This window comes from Balaenoptera physalus (assembly GCF_965194825.1).
Source record: "Balaenoptera physalus genome assembly, chromosome: 11".
NCBI classification, from domain to species: Eukaryota; Metazoa; Chordata; class Mammalia; order Artiodactyla; family Balaenopteridae; genus Balaenoptera; species Balaenoptera physalus.
This window is the reverse complement of record NC_138896.1, coordinates 76695690-76718575: the sequence shown is the minus strand read 5'-3', so window position 1 is coordinate 76718575 and position 22886 is coordinate 76695690. Positions and strand designations below refer to the sequence as shown.

General features: G+C 46.3%; 1 protein-coding gene across 2 annotated transcripts in view; it reads right to left on the bottom strand.

Moving 5' to 3' along the window:
• The window catches only part of CACNA2D3 (calcium voltage-gated channel auxiliary subunit alpha2delta 3), an 800023-nt gene that overhangs the window by 187522 nt on the left and 589615 nt on the right, over window positions 1-22886 (bottom strand). For both annotated transcript variants that reach the window (XR_014251113.1, XM_082414438.1), the window contains one exon: window positions 3410-3493. Coding sequence is in view for 1 of the 2 variants with exons in the window: in XM_082414438.1 (XP_082270564.1) it covers window positions 3410-3493 (84 nt within the window). In the remaining variant the exon portion in view is untranslated. The remainder of the gene's footprint in view (window positions 1-3409; window positions 3494-22886) is intronic.

Here is a 22886-nt window from a genome sequence, read left to right as displayed (position 1 = left end):
TGTATAAAATAAAACATATATTTTACTCTAGATATTTTTTAACAACACATAATGGGCATTTCTGGAAATATTTTCCCATTTTAACTTTTGTGGTTTTGGATGGGGAGAGCTGGTCCTAATTAAGTCTACTTTCTAACTCTTAAGAACGGCTCGATTTATCTTTGACATGGTTTTCATTTTTCCTCTTTCTGGTGCCTGCCTAAAGCCATTTGGGACCTTCCCCTCTCACATTCCCCAGGCAAGTCAGAGATTAGGTAAGCTTCTCCATGCCTCAGTGCCACCCCACCCCCAACTCCCAGTAGCACAGAACAATCAGCGTCAGGACCTGGGAGGGTCCAAGGCCAGGGTCACTAATGCTTTCTGGAGGCAGATGCTTAGATGATTAGTCTAGTCTTTCCCTTTTCTTCAGTTATAATGGAAATAGATTACACTTATTGAACACTGAGGCAGGATAGCCCTGGAGTTCAGAAATGGACTCTGGGGCCAGAGGTTTATGATCTTGAACAAATCACTTACCCTCTCTGTGCCTCAGATTCTCTTCCTGCAAACTGGAACTAATGACAGCACAGACTGTCTCATAAAGTTGTAGTGGGAACTAGATGAGCTCATATGTAGAAGAGCGCCTGGTAACCCCTGAGCATTCAATAGATGTTACCTGTCCTGTATCATCATCCTCACCAGCAGCATCATCATCTTCATTATCATCCTCCTCCCTTTTCTTTAATGTCACACCCCTTTCAATAGCTCAAAATATTAGGATTCAAACTCCAGTTTGTTTGACACAGATATGACCTCACATCTTTTTTGGAAGTACACAGGGTCTATGTTATAAATGTGGTCATTAAATTCAACAAGATCCTAGCTGCCAAGAGAAGTAGGATGGTCCTTCCAAGAACTTCTCTGCAGCTGGGCAGACTCAATGCTGCTTCTTCCTCAGCGGGCTCTGCTTGTCTGGTCTTTCCCAGATCTTGACCTAAAGTCTGCCCTCTGCTACTTAACATGCAAACCCCACTGGTGGACACATGGGCATGTGGGATCTTGTGTAGCCTTCACAGAGATGCTTTGTATAGGTTCCAGAATTCTCTAATCAAGGGAGTGCAAATCCCTAGGAGAGAAATGGTGACTTGGGTTTTCCCAATCAAGCATGTTGGTAGTGAAGGAATTCATGTCTCAAATGTACCTTATTTCCAAGGAGACAAGAGACCGAAACCAAAGAGACAACCAAAGGCCAACAGGTGAAGAATAAGAGCAATGAACTTTCTGGAGGTGTGGGAACTCTGAAGGTAGACACTCAGAACCCAGTCCTGGGAATCAGATGAAGGAAAAGAACATGGCACAGGCTGGGAATCCGATGGCAAAGGAAGAAAAGGGCAAGGAAACAGAAAGCATTTGTCAAATCATTGTTAGTAAAAGGAGATACCAGCTCATGGAAAATTAACTTGGGCACAGGTGATGATGACTAGACAACTGGGGTACAGATGAGCCAAGTAATAAATCTCTTCAAGTAACTTGCAAAGGAGAAGTGCGAGTGTCAGCCTAGTGTTAACTAGCAGAGGGCCTGCTTCCTGGATGCAGGGACTCCCAAGTATGAATGAGCATCAAGCTTGCCTCCCATATCAATTAAAATGTAAAAGATGAAAGGATGGAGAAGCATGTTGATGACAGGGTTCAAACCTTCTGGGAAAGAAAACAAAAAGATCCAGTGAAGTCAAAATAAAGCAGCTGATAAAGTGATGAGGAAAGAGAAAGGAAAACAATGGAATGCACCCTTTAAAGTTTCATGATACAGTTTAGCAACTGACATTCATTAATGAGAATGAGGGTTGACGATGCTGAGAATAATACTAATAACAGTTACCACTCAGAATGTTCACTGTGTCCATGGAACGATGTTGATGTTGACACTTTTCACTGTAGTAACACATTTAGTACTCACAACAGCTCTGTGAGGTAGGTACTATTGCCATCATACTCATTTTACTGAGGGAAAAAAAGGAAATAAACCAAAATTGAGAGGTAGAGAAGATAATTGCTTACCTGAGACCAACAGCCAGCAAATAGCAGAGGTGGGGTCTGAACCAAGGCAGGCTAATACCTGAACTGCATTCCTCAGGACTGTGCTAGCTTGCTTCTTGGTAGAAGCAGGTTGAAAGGGTAGGACATGTACATTAGGTGCAGTACAATTCAAAGACCCAGACGTGAATCCTGATGACAATGTTTAAAGAACAAGAAGATATAAAACTCTACCAGGTCACTGAGCTGACACAACGTCAGGTCACTGGCACCTGGGAAAAGAGAATGGATGAGGAAGTAACTTTTTATCAAACAGCGAAGTTACTCTATCTGAATGGGGTTTAAAAAAGACTGAGTCCAGATGAAGAAGGAAATAAGTTAAATTTCTAAAACAGGTATGACTCTTGAATTTTATAGGCAAGGAAAAAACTCAGAGATTTATGCTAGCTGAGACATCCAGGTTGCAGAGGATGTGAAGAGAAGAAAAGCAAGCAGCAAGAGGACTGTGATGCCAGACATATTTCTGAAAGCACGAGAGCCCAGCCTGCAGGTTTCAAATGGTTCCCCTCAACATCCCTTTGGAAAGCAAGACAGAGGGAGGGATAGAAACACTGCTGACTCAATGATGAAGCTCAAGAAAGGACTCCAGACAAATCAGGGAGATGCAGGCAGAGAAACATAGCCTGGGCATGAAGAATCCATAGAGAAAGGGAAGAGCAAGTGTCCAGATAGGAACACCTGGGAAGTTAGGATTTAATTAAGGACAGTCTGCCTGCATTCACAAAAGGTGGCATGTCTAACAAATCTGATCTATTGAGGCAGGAACAAGAAGACTGAAGGGGCTAAGTCGTGGGCATAAGGAAAGCCTTTGATACAGTCCCACAGACTGAATCTGTGTAGGAAACAAGCATGTGTTACTGCAGTGTGGCCTGGAAAGGGGAAAGGCTGGGGCAGCCCTGGAAACAGGGCAGCCAACCAAGCAGGAGGAGAGTGGCTCTGCCAAGCCCTGGGCTGTCACCCTGACAGGTGAATTCTGGTCCTGACTGTGCAGCTGCCCGGCGAGGCTCGGCCAGGCTCCCCTGAGGGAGACAGATCCCATTAATGGCACTGAGGAGGAGTCTGGATTAATCGGCTGCAGAAGAGACTAAAGCCTGGAAAGGGATGGTTTTAGCAGACTGCACAAAGCAGGCAGGGTGGCTGGCCCGTTTGCAAGTGGACCTATGGGTGGGAGCATTACAAAACTCCAAATGGGTACAAGGGCCCGTGCTCTCCGCGACCCTCTGGCGGCCAGGTGTCCCTCTGGTGGGACTCTCGGCTGGCTCCCAGGCAGCCTCTAGGTACAGAGGAGGGTACAATGGAGCTCCCTCCTCACCAGGCTTGAAAACAAATCACTTACCACATCATCTCGGTCCTCCCACTCCACCTCGGAAAGGTCAACACTACTGTAGTTAGGTTTCCTCCGCTTCTTCCCTTCTTCATACTGGCAGGAGGGGAAGAGAAAGAAAACAAATGACAAACAAAGAAAACATTTCCGTGAGATCACTGGCCAGGGCAACCTTCACCATCCGAAGTCGTGGTTCACGCCTGAGGACTGTGAGTGGAGTGTACTGGTGAGAAGCCCAGCAGCGGGGGCGGTCCTGGGGTTTCCGTGGCAGGAAAACCAAAGCCAGTCACCTGTAAACATTTGCTCCCAGCTAGGGGGAGTATACAAGCCAATTCTTTTCTCCCTATGAATTTACCTAGCGGACTCCTTACCTCTAAACATGCCAGATGCAAAGCAAAGCTTTTCCCCTCCTTGGACATCCTATGTGTGGAATGCAACCTTCCTCCTCGACTCCAACGCTTTTAAAGCCCACCCCTTCAAGACACGGGAAAGGGCATCTTACATAGTTTACAAAAAATCTAGTTATATCCCTCTGTGTTTTATAGTTCTCCCATCCCTACCTCCTGCCTCATACCTACCTCATACTCCTTGGCCAGGAAACAAAAGTACTGATCTCCACATTTGGGCTCAACATACTGGTAACATTTCACAGACACACAGAATCTTCTACTTGCTATCACACTGGCCACAGCAGTGCTGAGCTAAACACAGCTACTTTACCTGGAGTACATGTGGGTATTGGGAATCACTACCAGATTTAATGGCCATTAGGGCATTTCTCTGGAAAAGCTGATGAGTGCATTAATAACAGAGAAAGTGGTTTTAGTTTTTTTCCCCCTAAATCACTGGTGTTAGTCACCTGGAAAGCCTACATTTTATCAACTGGACAGTCCTGCGTCTGGATGTTCCTGTATCTAGGGCCTTTAATGCTGTGTTTATAATGTAGGAAAGTCTGCCCTCTGCTGCAGGCTCAGGATAAGCAACCCCTTTGCCAGTTCATAAGACATGGCTGATGGCATATTGGAAAAAATACATATGTATGTATAGTTTTTTTCTCTTTTCCTTTTATTTCTAAATTAGTCACCTTCTGATTTGATTCGTAGGATTCTAAGTGAGACGCAGCATCACTCTAGGTGTTTTAAGAACCCCAATCCACAGGTTACCATTTTGGACACTGCTCGGCTACCATGGAGACAGGTGCTGAAGGCACATGGTGTGAAAGAGAAAATCACTGCTGGTGTACTGAACCAAACAGGTCCAAACTGGCCCCCAGTGGAATCTAGGGGAGAGTGGCCAGACAGGGTAGATCTCCCGTCACTGTGAGGCCAAACAGGGCCCAGTGGTTTTCCTGCCATCTTGTCTTCCCTCAGGGCTGCATTTCAGGAACCCTGAGATGTCCTTGGAGAGTACCCACCCTCACCACCCAGGAAGGCTGCCTTGCCTCGAAGGGGCAGTGGGCTCTGACCACCTTGGTCCACTGCCCTTCCACTCCCTTCTCTCAGGTTTCCAATTAACAGACAGTCACGGTCAGTTTTATGACATCAGATCCACTCCAGGTGAAGGGGAAGCGAAGTGGTTCCCTCAGAAGCCACTGTAAACGATAGCGGATTCACAGTTGGATCCTGTTATGGAAAGTTCGCTGTGCATAGAAGCTTTGGTCCTCGAGGGAGTCAGGCTGGGGCTGAGCCTGTGGGACAGGAAAGAGGTCAGCAGGGCTGTCACCCTCTTCTCAAGGTGAGGAGGTGTGATGGGGGAGGGGCACATGATGCTGAGAAGCCCACTTGTCCCCCGAGGAGCTAGAGTTGGACATTCTTGGACCTCTGTTATCTGTGCTAATGGCCCCCAAGTCGCATATTGGTAAGAACCATTCCTGGGAGCCACTAGGCACCCCAGAAGTTCCTACGGCCCAGCTTCTGACCATTAAAGGCAGAACTTTCACAGTTTCTTGGATAGCCTAGTGCTAGGTATATACTGTCTTTTGGAGGAAGTTCTTCCATTGGTCACTTCAAAATCCTCCTTTATTCACTTATTCAACGTACATTTATTGGACACCTAGCAAGCACAAGGTCCTAAGGAGATAAGTAAAGTCAATTAAACGGTGCCTCATTCTTTCCCAAGGACTTGTTTGTGGTTTATCACTCTTAATTCTGCCTATCTACAGTCAATTTATTGCCCATGATGGCTGTAGCAAGTTAACTATCAAACTAAACAGCAAGTTAAATAAGATCACAGAGCCAGTATGGAGGAGGACACCCCGACCTACCCACAGCCCCTGACCAAATTTTCACGGCTAAGCCGCATGTCATTTCAACCGCTGCTGAAGAAATTTAAAAAGACCCCCAAGGTCCTTCATCCTCAGAGAAGGTGTCCCCCTGTCTTTGTTAAAAGAGGAGAGCACAGTGGTTCTGCCACTTACTGGGCATGTGACACTGAGCAAGGCACCCAGCTGCTCCGAGCTTCCTGTTTCTCAACTGCAAAATTGAGAAATACCTCCATAGTCAAGGTAGGTTGAGACAATTAACTAGGTACTGTATGTAAAATGGCAAGCACATTCCCGGCACAGCATGGAATAAACCCTTAATGTGCATGTAGCTAATGTGAGTCCTGAAAAAGTCATAACCTTCTTGATGAAGACACAGGCTCACTGTATACAACTGGCTACTATGTCATTTCCTTGACATGAAGGAGACCCATTCAATAATTTGTTGGGTCACTGTTGCGCAAGCCATAGGGAGGCAGAAGATGTTTGCTGAAGATGATGGTGCCAGACAGTCACACTCATATGCCTCCTCTTGGTACGTAAGATACTTGTGTAGTAAACATCAGGTTGGGACTCAAGACTCTCCTGGCAGAAAACTTCATAACTGCTAAAGAGCCCAAGTCCTTTTAGATGACAGGTGGCAAAAGTGGAATCCACAGAGATAGATCCCTTGACTTTTGACCATTCCTAGATATCTTTCTTCATTGTTGGTAATAACCACTCAAGAAATTCAGTACACTGCACTACTGGTATTCAAGAAACTGGCAGAGATTAGAGAGTGAGGGGAAGGAAGATTTCCCAGCACATCGGTCTGTAAGTCACCATATTCCAGTAAGTCTCTAATTTAACTGCATTGAAAGAAACAGACGGGACTGGGGATACCCGCTCTGGAACTCTACTTTAGGAATGCCCCTCTACGATGTCTGCTTAACCAGTGAAATAGGTATGAAATACTTTCTATTTGGGTCTTTATTAATGAGTGAGCTCCTTTAAAATATAAACAGTAGTCTTGCAGAGTGACTACTCTGAGTAAGAAAAGAAAAACTCAGTAGGCTGTTGCACAGATAAAACAGGTCAAGGACAATGAGGAAACTCCAGCATGGTGACCCTAAATCCACCTAATCTTTTCTCCCGTTAAGAAAACTTACTAGATGGCTAGAGACTAGACCTCCACTCGGAAGACACCTGGGCTGTGGACCACCACTACCCAACCCCCACATTTTCCAGGGTAATCACCTTGGCTTTCCTACAGGGAATCCCCTTGGACCCCACACTCAGTAAATATAGTTTTAGCGAAGGCAAGACCATCCTGGTTCAGAAGGAAGCCAGTGACCTGAGTACGTGAGGGACACCCACAACTCTCCAGGACACAGTGATTGGTTCAGGATTGGGGACGTAACTCATACCAACCCAAATGAGACTCAGTCTGGTATGCTTTCCTGGATTTATCCAGAAAAAGTAGCTCTCCATCTACTAGCATCACTAAGGCAGTAGGATGTGAACTTGAGCTCCTCGTGGCCATCTCTGCCACTACTTGGAGAGAGCCTTCCTGAGAATGAAACCAGTGCAGAGAAGGCAGAGAAAGTACATGAAGAGAGTCCTGAAAGCACCGTGTGTGTCCCTGGATCAAGCTGTGCCTGAAATCTTTATACCCTTGGGTGTTTCACGTACCAACACATTCTCTCCACATTACCCACCTTCCCTTTTTAAAGATTTTTTTAAAGCTGGCTTGGGTTTCAAGTGTAAGTATTCATCAGAGTTCCAACTTGTATATATTTAGTATCTTTATTTTTTTCTTTTTAAATGAACCATTTTTAAAATACATTTTAAGTGAAGTATTCACAAACTCTGGTACTTTAATGATTATTTAGAAACAAGTGATTTGCAAAATACCTCACTGCTAATCAAGATAGTCCACTGTGTTTGAGCATGGCTTATCCTCTGTACCTGCTTTCCCCCTGGGAGGACATAGGTGTGGCCACAGTGTCAGAGAGTGACAGAAAAAGAACTAAACCCTCGAACCTCTGACTCCCAGGCCAGATTGCCCCTCTCCCATGGGATCTGGAGTGGGACGAATCCCAGGTCCCCCAGCCCCACTCCCTCTTCCCCTTCGTGAGGATCTCGTTACTGGGGCTGAGGCATCGGATATGGCATTTGTTAGTGTATCTATAAACTGTAACTTCCTTTGAAAATATGATTAACGAATTGCAAACGGTTTCCAAAGGTTTATAAACAGATACTTTGAGAGCCACGGGTAGGTTTGTAGTTTTTGGTGCCTGTTTTATGAAAAAAATATGTGGGGGAGAATTTAATAAGGAAAGATATTCTGTGCTATGAAATACTTTGAGGTGGAGTTTCAAATAAAGGCCAGATGTGGTGAACACACAAACCAGCCTGTGGCCTAGGAGGATGGGGCAAGAAGGACACCTATCTGAGGAGCCAGCAGAACCATCGGGGGTCTGCCGTTAAGTGCCAAAACCTTTCTGGCAGTGTTTAATTGTCTGGATGTGAGTGCCCCTTTGTGTTACCTACAGACTGACTGTGGAAGCGGAATGGGATGGGCTAAGGTGATGGCCATGTTCATGTGGGTTTGAACAAAACAAAAATGCCTTTGCTTTCTCTGTGTTCCTTTGGGAAGGACTAAAGGAAGTCAGCTACACACATCCATGAAGCCTCTGTGAAACAAATATTATGTGTGCTAATAATTGATAAACAGTACGTGCTGTTCCATGCTGCCAACAGGAAGGAAGGAGTTGGGGGTGGGAGGCCCACAACTGGAGAGGAAGAGGCCTTGCCCAAAGCCAATGCCATCTGGAGAAGGGGTGTGGCCAGGGGCTGGGAGCCAGCCTTTGTCTGGGCAGATGTTTCTCTTGGGAGGCAGTCACGGTCCTCAGCTGGTGAATACCTTCACCACCTCCTCCGAGGCCCCGAGTCTCCTCTTGTCTCAGAGGCTGAAGTGGCCATTTCAGAAGAAGGAAGGGAGGCACATCTTCTTTCCTCCATGTACAAAAGACGAGGACCTAATGGCCACTGGGCTCTTCATCCCTTCACTCTTTCATTCAATCATTTGTCCGTACGCATATCCAAAAATACTGTTGGACACCGATTATTTATCAGGCCTTGAGCAAGGCCCAGGTGAGCCTCGGGAAAGCATGGAGAAGCTGTTTGAGAAGGATCATCTTCCGCCCTCCAATTGCAGATCACGATTCACCAGGCCGGTTAGGAGAGCAGGGAAAAGCCAGGGCCCCAGAGGGAAACTCTGGTTCAAATCAGGTCTATACCTACAGGCTGTGTGCCCAGGGCTCACCTGCACTTCTCTGAGCCTGCCTTGCTCCTCTGCAGGATGGAGGTAAGAGCACTCAGCTCACAGGGCCGCCACGAGGAGCAAATGGGCACAGAAATGGTTGAGCAAAGCAGATGTCCTGACAAACAGGGCTGGGGCAACCTGCCACCCAGACAGCGCGAGTAAGCGCTGATGCTGCCCCGACTGATGAGACAGGGCAGTGCACGTCAGCATGCTCATGCCTAGAGACGATGTTCATGGGGTAAAATGGTTCTTAACAGTACAGCTGTTTATTAATACTTCTAGTCCCTTAAAGAGGCAGTTCAGCTTGGCTCGGGGGCCCATTCTTCTCAAAGTCAAAGGGAAGGGTCTCAAACAAGGACGTGGTCCCAAGGCCAGGTGGCCAGATGGGCCTGTGACAGACTGATGGTCTCTTCCCCTAGAATTTGCAAATCAAGGTCTCTGACTGTCACAGCATGTCCTGCCCCAGAGGAGATGGCCGTAGGGAAAGGGAGTCTCGGTGGTATCAGCCCCTGCTCTACTGGCTATGGTCTAAATGGTTTAAGCGTTTACAGTTTTTTAAGATCCCCCCCACCCCGGTTATACATGTAACAACTGCTCATTTTAGAAAATTTGAAAAATAATGAAAAGTGCAAGAAATGGAAAAAATATTGCCCTTGCTACCACAACCCAGGGATCACCACCCGACATTCTGCTATCTTTCCCAAAGGGCAAGTATTTTGAAGCGGTTACTGTTTTCAGTTTTCTAAGCTCATTGTTTCTCCAGCAAGGAATTTATAAAATGTAGCAACCAATCTGTTCTGCTTTCCAACTGACTGCTTTAAAAAAAAAAAAAAAAAAAAAAAAGCAAATTTGTTTTTTTTCTGCTGGCTAGCTTCCCCCTCAACTCCCTATCATTCTTCTTGAAGAGGGTATTTCTTGTGCCAGGCACGGTGCTAAGCGCTGTGTGTGTATCTCCTGCAATTCTCACAACTCCAAGAGAGGAGTAATTCTTCACAGACGGGAAAGACGCAGAACCCAGGGATGTCGGTCACGCAGTGGCATGGCTAGCAGGCACTGGAGTCTGATTCCTTCCTTCTGCCTGCTTTCTGAGCCTCCATTCTTCACCACCCTCTGCACTGCCTCCCTTAGCTGGTCCCTTCTCATAACTCACTAACTCAGGGCAATCACTGATAGCACTTCAAGTAGCCAGCATGTTAATGGTGGCAGAACCGCCTTGGAAACCAAATCCCACCAGCCATTCATGTCTCTGTTAACAGCCAGCTCACTGGGGCTGCCTTGAAACTAACCTTGATGGCCAGGGGTGCAAGAATCAGCTTTAGGTTAAGAATAAGTACACTACTGAGTGAGTACAGTAAGCTAAGGATCATGCCACATGTCTAACATACAATATGTACTTACATGATACCCAATAACCAATATCCAACTCAAGGCCTCAGAGAAGCCTGGTAGCACTTGATGGTATCACTGATAAAGGATTTCCAGCAAAAGTGTGACCCTCTGGTTGTGTGACCCCACCACAGCTCAGATAAGCACATGGTTGGATGTCATAGTCACTATGGCAGGAGAGAAATTCTGATGAATCTGTATTCAGAGCTGAAATCCTTTGCGTTCATGGGAAGATGAGACGCCCAGATACACCAGAGGGAAACAGGGCCACGAGGGTGTGTATAAAGGCAGTCAGAAGGTGGGAGAGAGGCAACAAGGGCATGCCGAGACAACAAGCTTTTCCCTTTTTCTAAAAGGCACTGTGCTCTTATTAATGAATGTTTTTAAGTGTCTCGAAGACGGAAAGTTCTACATGCTCTCCTAGTGTGATTACAAAATCCTTTTGATTGCTGTAAAACTATAACAGCTCTGGTGGGTTTTTTTTAAAACAACAATTAACTGGCCACTTTGAAAATCCGAATGACCTTTATCTTAAACAGTGTCCTCTGAGTTGCTGGAAATGAGTCACACACGCTGTGAGTGGGGAGGAGGTGGCCAGCCCCACCACCATCGTTTTTGCAGGTCAAATGTGGTTTACTACACAGAGGTTGGATTTAAATTCTCCTTCTCAAAAAGCCAGTCTGTCTTGTAATAGCAAGCTCGTCATAAACATGAACATCACGCTGAGTGGCTGGGGTGGGAAGAACTTGCTGCACTAGCAAAGGGACAGGGGACGGGGACTCTGATGGGACAGGAGAGAGGCACCTTCAGACCTGCTGACTGAGGTGCAAGAGTGATGCTAAGGAAAGACCGCCTCTCCACAGAGAAGAAAGAAGAGGGTACATGAAGGCTACATACAAAATAAAAATGCATGTGGGCACCTGGGAGACAGCTACTCTAATAGGTTACAACACTTATGAGACAGAATGCTCTTCAAAGCTTCCTGGGCAAGGGTTAGACGCAAGACAGCATTCAGGATGAATTTCAAAGTTTCAAAAAGCTGCATCAAATTCTTTAGCATGGAAATGTGCCATGTTCCAAAGCTGATTTGATAGAAAGATTTCAGAGACCACTTGAGTCATTAGGAGATAATATCTAGGGTAAAAAGAGGACCTTTATAATTTGAGAGTATGTCTGTGACTTTTGACAAGCCACTTTTTTTTTTTTTTTTTGCATTTACAGAACTTTATCTGGTATTATTCCTTTGAGAAGTTAGTTATATATCAAAAGACTCTTGGGTATGTGGAACCTGTCAGACCATTTTGAACATGGGGTACAATTAGGCACCACAAATTGATTCCAGTTTTGTTTTTTTTTTAATTTTTATTTATTTATTTATTTATTTATGGCTGTGTTGGGTCTTCGTTTCTGTGCGAGGGCTTTCTATAGTTGTGGCAAGCAGGGGCCACTCTTCATCGCGGTGCGCGGGCCTCTCACTATCGCGGCCTCTCTTGTTGCGGAGCACAGGCTCCAGACGCGCAGGCTCAGTAATTGTGGCGCACGGGCCTAGTAGCTCCGCGGCATGTGGGATCTTCCCAGACCAGGGCTCGAACCCGTGTCGCCTGCATTGGCAGGCAGACTCTCAACCACTGCGCCGCCAGGGAAGCCCTGATTCCAGTTTTGAAATGGCAAAGACAATGAATTTCTTTATTCACTCAAGTAAAATCACAAATTAGTATCAATCTGCACTGTAACACAGTAATGTGTCAGCCTTCAAATGATGCTGCAGCTAACTATTCACTGTAGGGTGAGTTCTGTGTGGTGGTGGCTTTTCTCCTGCCCTCAGTAACATTCCCAGTGCCTCTGCCCAGCTCAATCACTGGGAAAAGGACTCTAGTCTCATTCCTCGTTGGAGGGATGGCAGTCGGAACAGAGAGATCTCTCAACTTCAAGGTCCTTGTGCTTACGGACATGAAGGGCAGGAAGCTGGCAATGATTTTGCAAGTGAAGTAAACAGAGGGATGCAGAAAAGAAGGAAAGGAACCATTCCTTCCAAGCCAGCTGCCATAACCCTGGACTCAGGTGTATGCCTTATGCCAGTAATGGTATCATCCTGCATCATACTGCTGAGCCTTCATCACCCGTGCATGCATGAGTGTATGTGTGCAATTTTGGGAGCTGCTTGGCAGGATAGCTTTATTTTGTTTTGCTTTTTTCCTGATAAAATTTTTAAGGATACTTGTGAAGGAGGAAAAGACATGTAGAGATCCATCTTTGTGGCCACCTCTTCCATGGAAGTTTCTCTGATCCTCCCAGCTAGAGTCTCTTTCCCTTCTTACTCAAGGTAGCCCTCGTTCTCCACTCCCCTGAGGACACAGGGCTTTGCAGCATAAACATGCATGTGGCTATTTTTCCCACTGACCTGATCTCTGCTCTAGCCATGTCCTGACCACCAAACACAATGGTCTCATCAACCATTGGTCCATCCAGCCCTCTGGACTGGTGACTGGGCAAAATGTTTAGTTTTGATTTTTTTTTATATATGATTCTCAATTCTACTGATATATCTTTAAAAAAGTGTTTCTGAATGCATGCTGGTCTGAATAAGCCCAAGAGACTTCTGATATCATTCATAACTTATAGGAAAACCAAAGGTCCCCTGCAAGGCTGACTGAGTTTTCTTATATTTGCCTGTGACAATGGAGATATGGGCAAAGGCTGGAACAGGTGACTATAATAAAGAAAGAGGCCAATGGGCCAGGCAAAGTAGCCAGGCTCATCAAACTATCACATCCATTGCTTCTACTAAGTGTCTCCTAGAATGGAATTGCATCTCTCCATCCCTCTTGCCATCAGCTTAGTGTTGGCCACCATGATACTGGTGTTGATGAGGGTGCATGTCTCCTAAGCACCCATGCCTGGACTCCACCCTCCAATCCATTTTCCCAAGTCCAGCCAGGGGGATTCTTCTGCAACCCTACTCGGATTACACATCACCACTCAGTCTGAAATCCCTGTTACTTCTCATAGGATGATGTCCAATGTTCCCGAATGCCACACATCCCCATCACCCTGCCTCTGCTTGCTGCTCTGGCCTCTCACCACTTCCTGCCTCTCACCCCATACTCCCCAGCTAGACTGCGCTGACTGCTAGAAGGGTCATTGTCATTCTTGCCATCAGGTCTCTGCACATGCCACTCCATCTGCTCCCAACACCCTTCAACCCGACTCAGAGTCAAGCGGCCACTCAGCACTCAGCCAAGACATCAGCTTCTCTGGGAAGTCTGCACTGGCCTGTCCCCAGTCAGTTCAGGTCCTTCCTGTATCCCCTTCAGCGTCCCGTGGTAGCTCTATCTCCATGACTAACACACAGTACTGCAAAGTCATTGCTTCCTTGCCCATCTCCTCCACTATGTCCCAAGCATCTTTGGGAAAGAGGCTACTTCTTGTTCAGCATTGAACCTACATTGCCAGGAGAGTGCCTGGCAAAGAGTAGTTTCTTCATGAATATTTGATGAATGAGTAAACAGAGTGAATGAACAAATTAGGATGGGTCCTTACTTAATAAGTACACGTTATAACACCAATCACATGCCTGGCCTATTCTAGGCATTTAGTGAACATGAACCCACTTAATCCTCATAACAATCCCACGCAGTAGGCACTATTTTTGTCCTCATTTTTCAGTGGAGGAAACTGACTAGAAGGAGGTTGAGTAACTTGTCCAAGGTCACACAGCTGATAGTAGCAGAGCTGAGGGTGACCCTAGACATGTGGCCTCAGAGACTGCTCTGCTCCATGGAGAAACATGTACTGGTGAACCTCCCGTAGGTGGACCTGAGTTTGCTGCCCGGTGCCTGCCTAAGATGTGTCCTTCGAGGACACAGCAAGGGGATCATGGCAAAGTGACCTGTAGTCGTCATCAGCCAGCTGCCTAGAATTCCACCTTGAGCAGAGCTGAGTTTCAAATTATTAACTCTCAAAGGAATCTTTCCATGAAATATATATGAATGTACTATTTATACTTATATTTGAACCTGGATGAAATAGGCATCAGTTAAGGGCATCCAGCCCATAGCACTCTCAAACCTGCTGCAGTACTGGGAGTCAGACAAATGTCTTTACCTGTCCCAGTCACACGCAAACTCTCTTCCTGGAGTGTAGCTAGAAACTTAGAAACTCCAGAGGAGGTTTTTTGGGGGAGAGTGGGGGGAGAAGCAGGCATCTGGGAGAATTAGAAAATTTTAACTGATTCTAATACCCAGGATACACTTCTGAAATCCTTACGTTTCTTCACTGGGGAGAGGTAACAGCACCCCTTGATGCCTGTCAGCTTCTGAATGTCCCAGATAAACTCTCCACAGGATTTTTTCTCCTCTTTCCTCTGTTTATCCTTCCCAATCCCAAGAAATTAAGCTTAGCTCACTGGGCACGTCTTTCTACTTGGGCACATTTCTGCCAAGCAGGGTCCTTGTCTATTTAAATCTGCCTTGAGCATTCCTTAGCAGAAGGGTTCTTGGGCTTTTGATTTAATTTGGAGTGTCTGTATGTGTGTATGTGTGTTCCTTTTAGAGGATGTTCTAGATTTGTTTCCTGCAGAGTCTGGCCACCAGACACTGCATGGGTTGAATTGCGTGCATTTATCTGTGGGACTTCGGTTTTGTAGTCATTGGGTCCAAAAAGAGGCCATTGTGACAATGCTAAATGCCCCTTGACTTGCTCCTCAGGTGGTCTCAGTCCTTCCAGGGAGAGACAGGCACACAAAGCATCGAATTTCAGACTTGAACCCAGAGATCCCTGGGGTGAGGCTGGCAGGCCAGCCTGTCATTTGGGATTTCTGGCCCTGGCCAGCTGGGGCACAAAAAGCACTCCATCCTATGAAATCCCCAGCCACAAACCAAAGAAATGCCAGCTACTGGGGGGGCGGGGGGGGCGGTGGTCACCCGGGTCCTGTCCCAAAGAGAAAGGGGCAAGTGAGGCTGAGAAAAGCTTTCAGCAAAAGCCCTGCCTGGCTGAGGCAAACTGCTTTCTGGCCTCAATATCCCAAATCCATTCGTGATTCCCTTTGCTATGAAAATATCCATGGAGAATGTGGAAATGGCACCTGGGAGGTGTTCAGAAATACATGTGGCCTGTCACCTGATTACAAAAGTTGAGTGAAGATCATAATCGTTTGGGCACCTCCTTAATGAAGGGCAACGGTCAGTTCAGGGGTGTGGTGGGGATTAAAAGATTGTGCCCTAAAGCCCATGTTCTCAACCTTTTTATTTGCATTCTTTGCGTCTTATCATTTAGGATTATGTAAAAATGACAGCTGCTTATAATTATTTGGAGGTTTGAGTTGCAATAATTAAAAACATCTGCCTTTATCTTACCGCTACCAGACTTAACCCCTCGAGGTTGGGTCTATTGAACTTCAAAGAGGGAAGCAAAAAATAAAAGAAAACTCCACACATTACTAACAAATTTCTAGTGATTCATTTAAATGTATAACCAGTTATTCCAACAGCCTTCAAACCTTTAATTATCTCTGAAATATATATAATTTGGGACTGCTAATTAGATAGCAATTTAATGCTCTCATGGGGATTCAGATGCACTGTCTTTCTAAAATGTAAACTCACAGAGGAATCATCATTGGCATTCAAATGACTGAATTCTTCAGTTATTCAAATGAGGGTGGGCGTTTACACTGTTGAATCATTTGAATATTCTGCTGTCAGCCCCAGCTGTAGGTTTTACAGGGGTCCTCAATACACTGAGGGTGAGGCTAGATTTCTCCCAACTCTGGAGAGAAACAAGTCCAGCTCCTCCTCGAGGAAACCTAACCTCAGTCTCACAGGCCAGTCTGGCCTCTTCTTAGATGAAGATGGCTCTGTTTTCCTATTTTAAGGAGGAACAACCTTTCCTGGAATTCATAGTTATGAAAGCTTTAATGCTTGCTTCCCAGCATTCTTCATGCTGGTCTGCCTGCTATTGTCTGGGCAGTTAACATTTTAATTAATAACTCTCCCTACAACAGACTGCTGCAGATGGAGGAGGTGAGGGTTTCTCTTTGCCTTGAGCTTCCACTTCCTGTGTATTCCTACCCCCGTTGAGATGGTCCTTTAAATTATATAAAGATGTGCATCACATGGAGAAAAGCAATTGATCAATTAGATGACATTGGACAATGATGGAAGCCAGCTCTCGCATCTCAGTCTCACAATGTGGCTAGGCTTTGCATTCCTGAGCCCAGGCTAGTAGCTAGCAGCTGAGGCTCATTTCCCCCACAAGGGGAAGGAGGTGCAGACAAATCTATAGGAATTTTTAACAGATCATTATTCAACACATTGCCTGTAATTACATTTTGATGAGCCTTTTATTGCTAATTCATCATCCAAGATGGGGCACTCTAGATATGAAATTAATCTAGTAAAACAAAGGTCAGAGTGCGTCCAGTGAAAAGAAAAGCTTTGGCCTCATCAAATCCTTTTGCCAAACAATAAAGCAGCAGAGAATCCTATCTCTAAACCATATTTCCTTAAAGTGCCTTCTCCATTATTAACAGCATAAAGCTAACACTCCCTGGTGCTTCTCGGCGCAAGCAGGCCAATGTGAGGCGAATACACATGGAGCGCCCTGAAATAGAAATGGGAAACGTGCCTGACACCGTCACTTTAAAGCTAAGGTATGTACGCACACAGAACTGTATTTGAAGCTCTAGTCTAGAGCAATCAGTTTTTGCAGAGACATATCAGTCCACTGGTGTCTTGGCTTGAGTCCCCTCTGAAGCAGACCCTAAGACCAGGATTCAAGGGCAAGGTTTTTACTTGGGATGGGTTCCCAGGAAATGCCTGTAGAGACATGGCAAAGTGACTCAGAGACAGAGATGATGGGCAGGCAGCCAACACAAGTTGCATCATCGAGCATGTTAGTGCTGTGGGCACCCCAAGCTGAATCCCACTGCAGGGGTCTGGGAGCCAGTGTGGAGTAGGAGTGTGGTACAGGTGTGGAGCCCACCTGGGAGGTGGGAGTGCTCACCAGTCTTTGGTGGGAGGATGCTAATTCCCTGGCACATCTCGTCGGCTGCGTGCAGGAGAGGAGTGAATTCCAGAAGTCAGAGAAAGTCTTCACTAGGGTTTTGGCAGCCGCAAGCTAGGCTGGCCCCCACGGAGGTGAGGGCCGAGGGGACATGGGTGGGGCATCCACAGAACTACTCCACTAAGCATGTTCTCCAATAGGAATTTATCAATAAAACCTCAAGGCACTTTCCCTTGTCCTTTGGAAGTCTGTCCTAAATCTACCCAGATTGCATACACAACATCTTAAATCTCCCCATGCCTCAGGCTCTTTGCATACTTGGTTCCCTCAGCCTGAATTAGTCTCCACTCTCTTGGCACAGCAATTTCTTCTCCCCCTCAGGGCTACAGGGCTCAGCTTAAAATGTCATCCCTAACAAGGGTTCTCCTTGACCATCCAAATAAAGGTAGGGCATGTCCCTACTTTTTTTTCTCAGGTCCTTGTTTCCTTTGGAGAGGTTATCCAAAATGTGTAATACTTTTTATTTGCTTACTTATGAGCTTAAAAAAGACATATCTTCTCCATGACCAAATGAAGGAGGAATTATGTCTGTCTTATTACTTGATCCCCAGCATCTAAAAGAGTGCCTGGCACAGGAGAGGTGTTGGATAAATACATGCCAGATGAGGGAAGGAGCAGTCGGAGGGAAGGTGGGCTATAGCAACACAAGGAGGAGCAAGCTACACATCTAGGTGTCTGAAGAGCCTTTGGTTGCTCCCTAATGTGCCGGACTGGATCACCAACTGTGAACTGAAGCTTACAGGATGCAGACTAACTCCCTGCAGACTTCTCTAGCCGCCCCTTCCACAGCTAGACACCAAGTCCTTTTATAAATTCTCCTTCTTGTCAGTATTCCCACCCTGGTACTTAATAATATACTGTGTCATTGTGTAATCAATTTCCTATACATGGGTCTTCTCTCCTGTTTATTTATTATTCCACTTCATCTGCTAGGTATCTCTCCAGGCCCTGGATATGCAAGGGTGAATAAAATGCTATCTGATTAGTGTCTTCAGGTTACTTGCAGTGCAGTGAGGGGACAGATGTGTCAAGGGATTTCTATAATGTAGTGTGGAGCCTAAACTCAAAGGCCTGTGCAAGAAGCCTGGTGGGATGAAGGGGTAGGGTGGTGTGGAGAGGAAAGTTTTGCGGGGTGGGAGTGGGAGAGAGGGAGGCAGTAGACAGCAGGGGTCAGAGCCACACCCAGCAATGGTTCCCAGACTTGGGGATTTCACAACTATATCAACCAGGCTGCTCTGGTTGTAAGCAACAGATACCAATTCTTTATCACGTGAGCAAAAGAGGAATTTACTAGAAGTGTATATGGAAGCTCTCTGCTCCTACCACAATGAGAGATTAATGAATTAATTAATATGAATGAATAAATAAATAAAGGACCTGATAGAGGGCCTTTTGCTCTTGTCTTTTCTTTTCCTTCCTTATTTCCTTCCTTCCTTCCTCTCTCTTTCCTTTTCTTATAATTCTTCCTCTTTCTTCTTTTTCCTTTCTTTATTGGCATACTAAGGACTTGAGAAGAACAAACCTTCCATGTGTTCTTACCTTCGTATCAGTCAGGGGCCCAGCAGGGAGCACATGGCATAGTCAAGCTGGCTAATTAAGGAAGGTTTAATAAAGAGGCTATTGGAACAGTGGGGTAGGGTGTAGGAAACTATAAGAAATGGTGCAGTACCCTGAAGCCAGAAGCAGTGAGGACCTTCTCTTCCACTCTGCATGAAGGGACAGAGGAAGGAGCAGTCACAGGAGCCCACAGAGAAAAGGAGGCTAATGTGGCTTTAGATTGGGTGCAGCCAGTCCCAGAGGACACAGGGCTGAATATACAACCCCACCCCACTCTCCTCTCTCCATTTCTTCTGAGTGTGTGTCCCCCACTAGCTAAACTCCATCCATAGCCGAGAGCAAAGGAGCCACCCTGAGTGCCATGCAGGTGGTGTGCGGGGGCAGAGAGCAGAGGCAAAAAGGAAAACTGTCCACAGGAGCCAAGGGAAGTCCTCTAGCCCAACTCTCATTTTATAAAAGAACCTTATAACACTGCTTCAAATTAAGGAAGTTTGTTCAATTGAATAGGTTTAACTTTATGAAAAATGACACTGTTCATAGTTGTCTTTTTTTTTCTCTGAAGATTGAGCCAAATTTGCTTTCTGACTGACAGAGTCCTTGGCCTAGGCATCAGTTAATCTCTCTGAAATAAGCACTAATGCACAGGATGCTGTGAGGACTTAAAGAGGCAAAACATACAAAGGTGGTAGGCACAGACCCTGGTTCTTGACACTCTAAGTAACAACTGCATTGTCACTGTTAGTCCCCTCTCTGCTAAACCCCATCTATGCCCTATGTGTCCATGTACACACCCAGCCACAGAACTTGGGGACCAAGAGGTTGTTGAGTTCTTGAGGTTTGCAGAACAGAAAGCCAGGCACCCCTCTAATCTGCTTAATTCTGAAGCTCACGAGGTGTAAGCATTCCCTGCTCAGGGCTGCAATGCTTCCAATCAAGTGTCCAGACCCAGGCAGTTCCAACCGTTGCCCTCAACAATTTCATCAAGTGGAAAGCACGCAAGGCTCTGTTTTCTCCTTTGCCAAATGATGTATTTCAAAAAGAACAGGCTCGCTACGTGGGGGTCACGCAGTCTTGTTTATTTTTTCTCCGAGCACACACTCCTCTGAGCAGACACACTTACTAAGCATCTGTTCATTCTTTCTTTTAAACTAAATGGGATGGATTCAGACCTGGCGTTAAGAGGAGTCTCCTGGGCTGTGTTTTGAGAATGTGCTCAGGGACCAGGCACATTGCGGTGCCCGCGCGCCACCTACTGGCCGGTCTCGTTCAGTTCACAGCAGTCTGAACAGAGAGTGGCCTGAGATGGGATTCCAGCCTTTGGGAGCCATAGAAAGGACTATAAATGAGGCTAGGTCCCTACCCACTACACCACGACAGGCTGGGGCCAGCATAATGCATGGTTCTGAGACCAGAGAGAAAAGTGCCTGGTCCAGCCTGAGGACAGAGATCCCGGGAAGCGTGTGGGACCCCCCACTGAGTAGGAAGAAATGGCCTCCAAAGTGGACTGTGGATGCAGTTGGTGTGCATATCACCTCCTCTGGGAAGCCCTCCAGCATCTCAGGGCACCCTTTCTCAAGAAAAGCAGATGCTTCCCCTGCGAGCACATAGCTCTTCTTGGCCTCTCTCGCTATCAAGAACTCTTGCTTTGCTCAATGAGTTCCCTGTGGGCAGAGACATTCTTCTACCTGCTTCTATGTCTCCATCAGCTAGCACAGTGCCTGACTTGAGGAACATCTGATGAATGTTTGCAGGCCAGCAGGAGGGCAGAGGCAGGGGCGGAAAGAAAGGAGGGCTTGACCAATCACATGAGCTTCAAGTTTTGCGTCCAATGTAGCAAGGACTCAGTAAACGTTTGATGAGTAAACATGTGACACCTGCACTTCTCATTTATTGTAGGAAATTGGTACCCAGATATTTAGTCACCAGCATCCTTCAAACATCATCAAAATCACTCAATAAATATTTACCAACCACGCCCTCGATACAGCAGCAAAGTCACAGGAAGTCACAAGGGATGGGGCAGGAGAGGCTGAACATACAGACCTTTCCCAAGAGTGATAAGTGATCCTGAGGAAACTAAAATAGGGGATGTGATGGGGAGTGATGGAGGACATGTGTGGCTCCTTCGGTCAGAGAGCAAGGATGCCTCTCCGTGGGGGTGACATCTGAGATGAGACATGGAAGCTGAGAACAAGGCAGTCACAGGTGTATCCAGGACAAGATTCCAGGTAAAGGGAAGAGCAGGCACAAGGATTTGGAACAGAAAGGAGCTTGGTGTTTCTGAGGAATGGACAGAAGGGCCGGAATATACCTGGAGCACGGTGGGTAGCCACACAACTCTGGCAGGTCAGAGGCGAAGCCAGATCTGGCAGGGTGCTGGGATCATGGCCTGGAGTTTGGGTTTTACTGTAAATGCCAAGGGAAGCCAGACCATCTGAGTGACGCCTGTGAAAGCCCCTGCTGACTGCTGAGTGAATAATGCTGGGGTGGGGGATGGGGTGAGGGGGGTACAAAAACAGGTGTCCAGAGCAGAGCTCAAAGGGAACTGAAGTCATCCAGGAAAGACAGGACAGAGGCCCTGTCAAGAGTGACAGAGGGGAGTGGACTTGGGGTGCATTTTGGAACCAATAGGACATGAGGGTGGATGGCATGGGGAGGGGTCCAGAAAAAGTCAGTGCTGGAGGTCACACCCACATCTGTTGAACTAAAAAGAACCCATAGCATTTGCAATGAGTGGGTGTGGATGGGAAGAAGAAATGAAGGAAGATAGTTGAGGCATTACTGGTCCAAAAATTACACAAAAAAGAAAACGATTAGATGTGTGGGATAGAAGCTAGTCCTTGCATGATTGAGGATCTGCATCATGATATAAAAATCACATTTAAACGTCACATTGAACTTTTTGGGAATGATACAGAATCTCCTCACATGGCCCATTGCTTGAACTAAGTCAGTGGACTTCAACAAAGATTCTGATAGCGGTCCTTCCTTGCAAGCTCGCATTTAAACTGGCGTTTGATATGCGCTGTCTGCTTAGCATTTAACATATTTACATGTGTCCATAGGAATGTTCATTTCATTCCTTATGAGAGGATTTTGGCATAAGAATATTTACATTTATTAGCATGTTCACGTGTCAATCTGTGTTATCAATGACCTTCTGCCAGGGTCCATCTATAACCCATGTGCAATAGCAAAAGGGCACAGAAAAATGAACTGCCTGGGCGTCCATGAGAACAAAGAAACAGAATCAACATTTGGAGTGGGGTGGGGACAGTCAAGGAGTAACACAGGGACTTGCTGGTGACATCAGGCAGAACTCAGGCTGTGGGAAAAGCAACAACATTAACTTCCAGAGGGAGTGGGGCAATTCTGTAATGGGAAGATGACTGTTATCTGCAGAACTTGGGCTCGTTAAAGAGTTAAGCTGAGTTTGACAGGACAACAGAAACGGTTTGGTGTCTGAGTATTCTGATGTAGATAACCTGGCAGCTCAGTCTTCCCACCCCCTGGCCTGGGCAGCACAGTTTGGTTTAGGGCATCTACATGGGTTAGGTGGGAACCCATGGGGCTGAAACAGGCAGAGCCAATCTGTCCTGACTATTGACTCGATGACCTTGAATTCCAGACAACTCCCAACAGCCTGGGAGGCCACAATGGAGGAGACTACGTAGCCCCTGACTGTTTGCACAGACTCCCAGGATGAAAGACTGGTGGTAGTGGTGGAGCTTGTTCTAATCCACTTTAAGGAAAGAGGAGGTGCTACCATCTGTTTACACTCTAGACTGGGTTTAAAACATCTGGTTCAAAACGTCTGGCTACACTCTAGACTTGTTTTGTTCCATAGGGCAGCCTCAAGCCACATGTGGCTCTTGAGCTCCTCAAATGTCGGAATTGAGATGTGCTGTGGGTGTAAA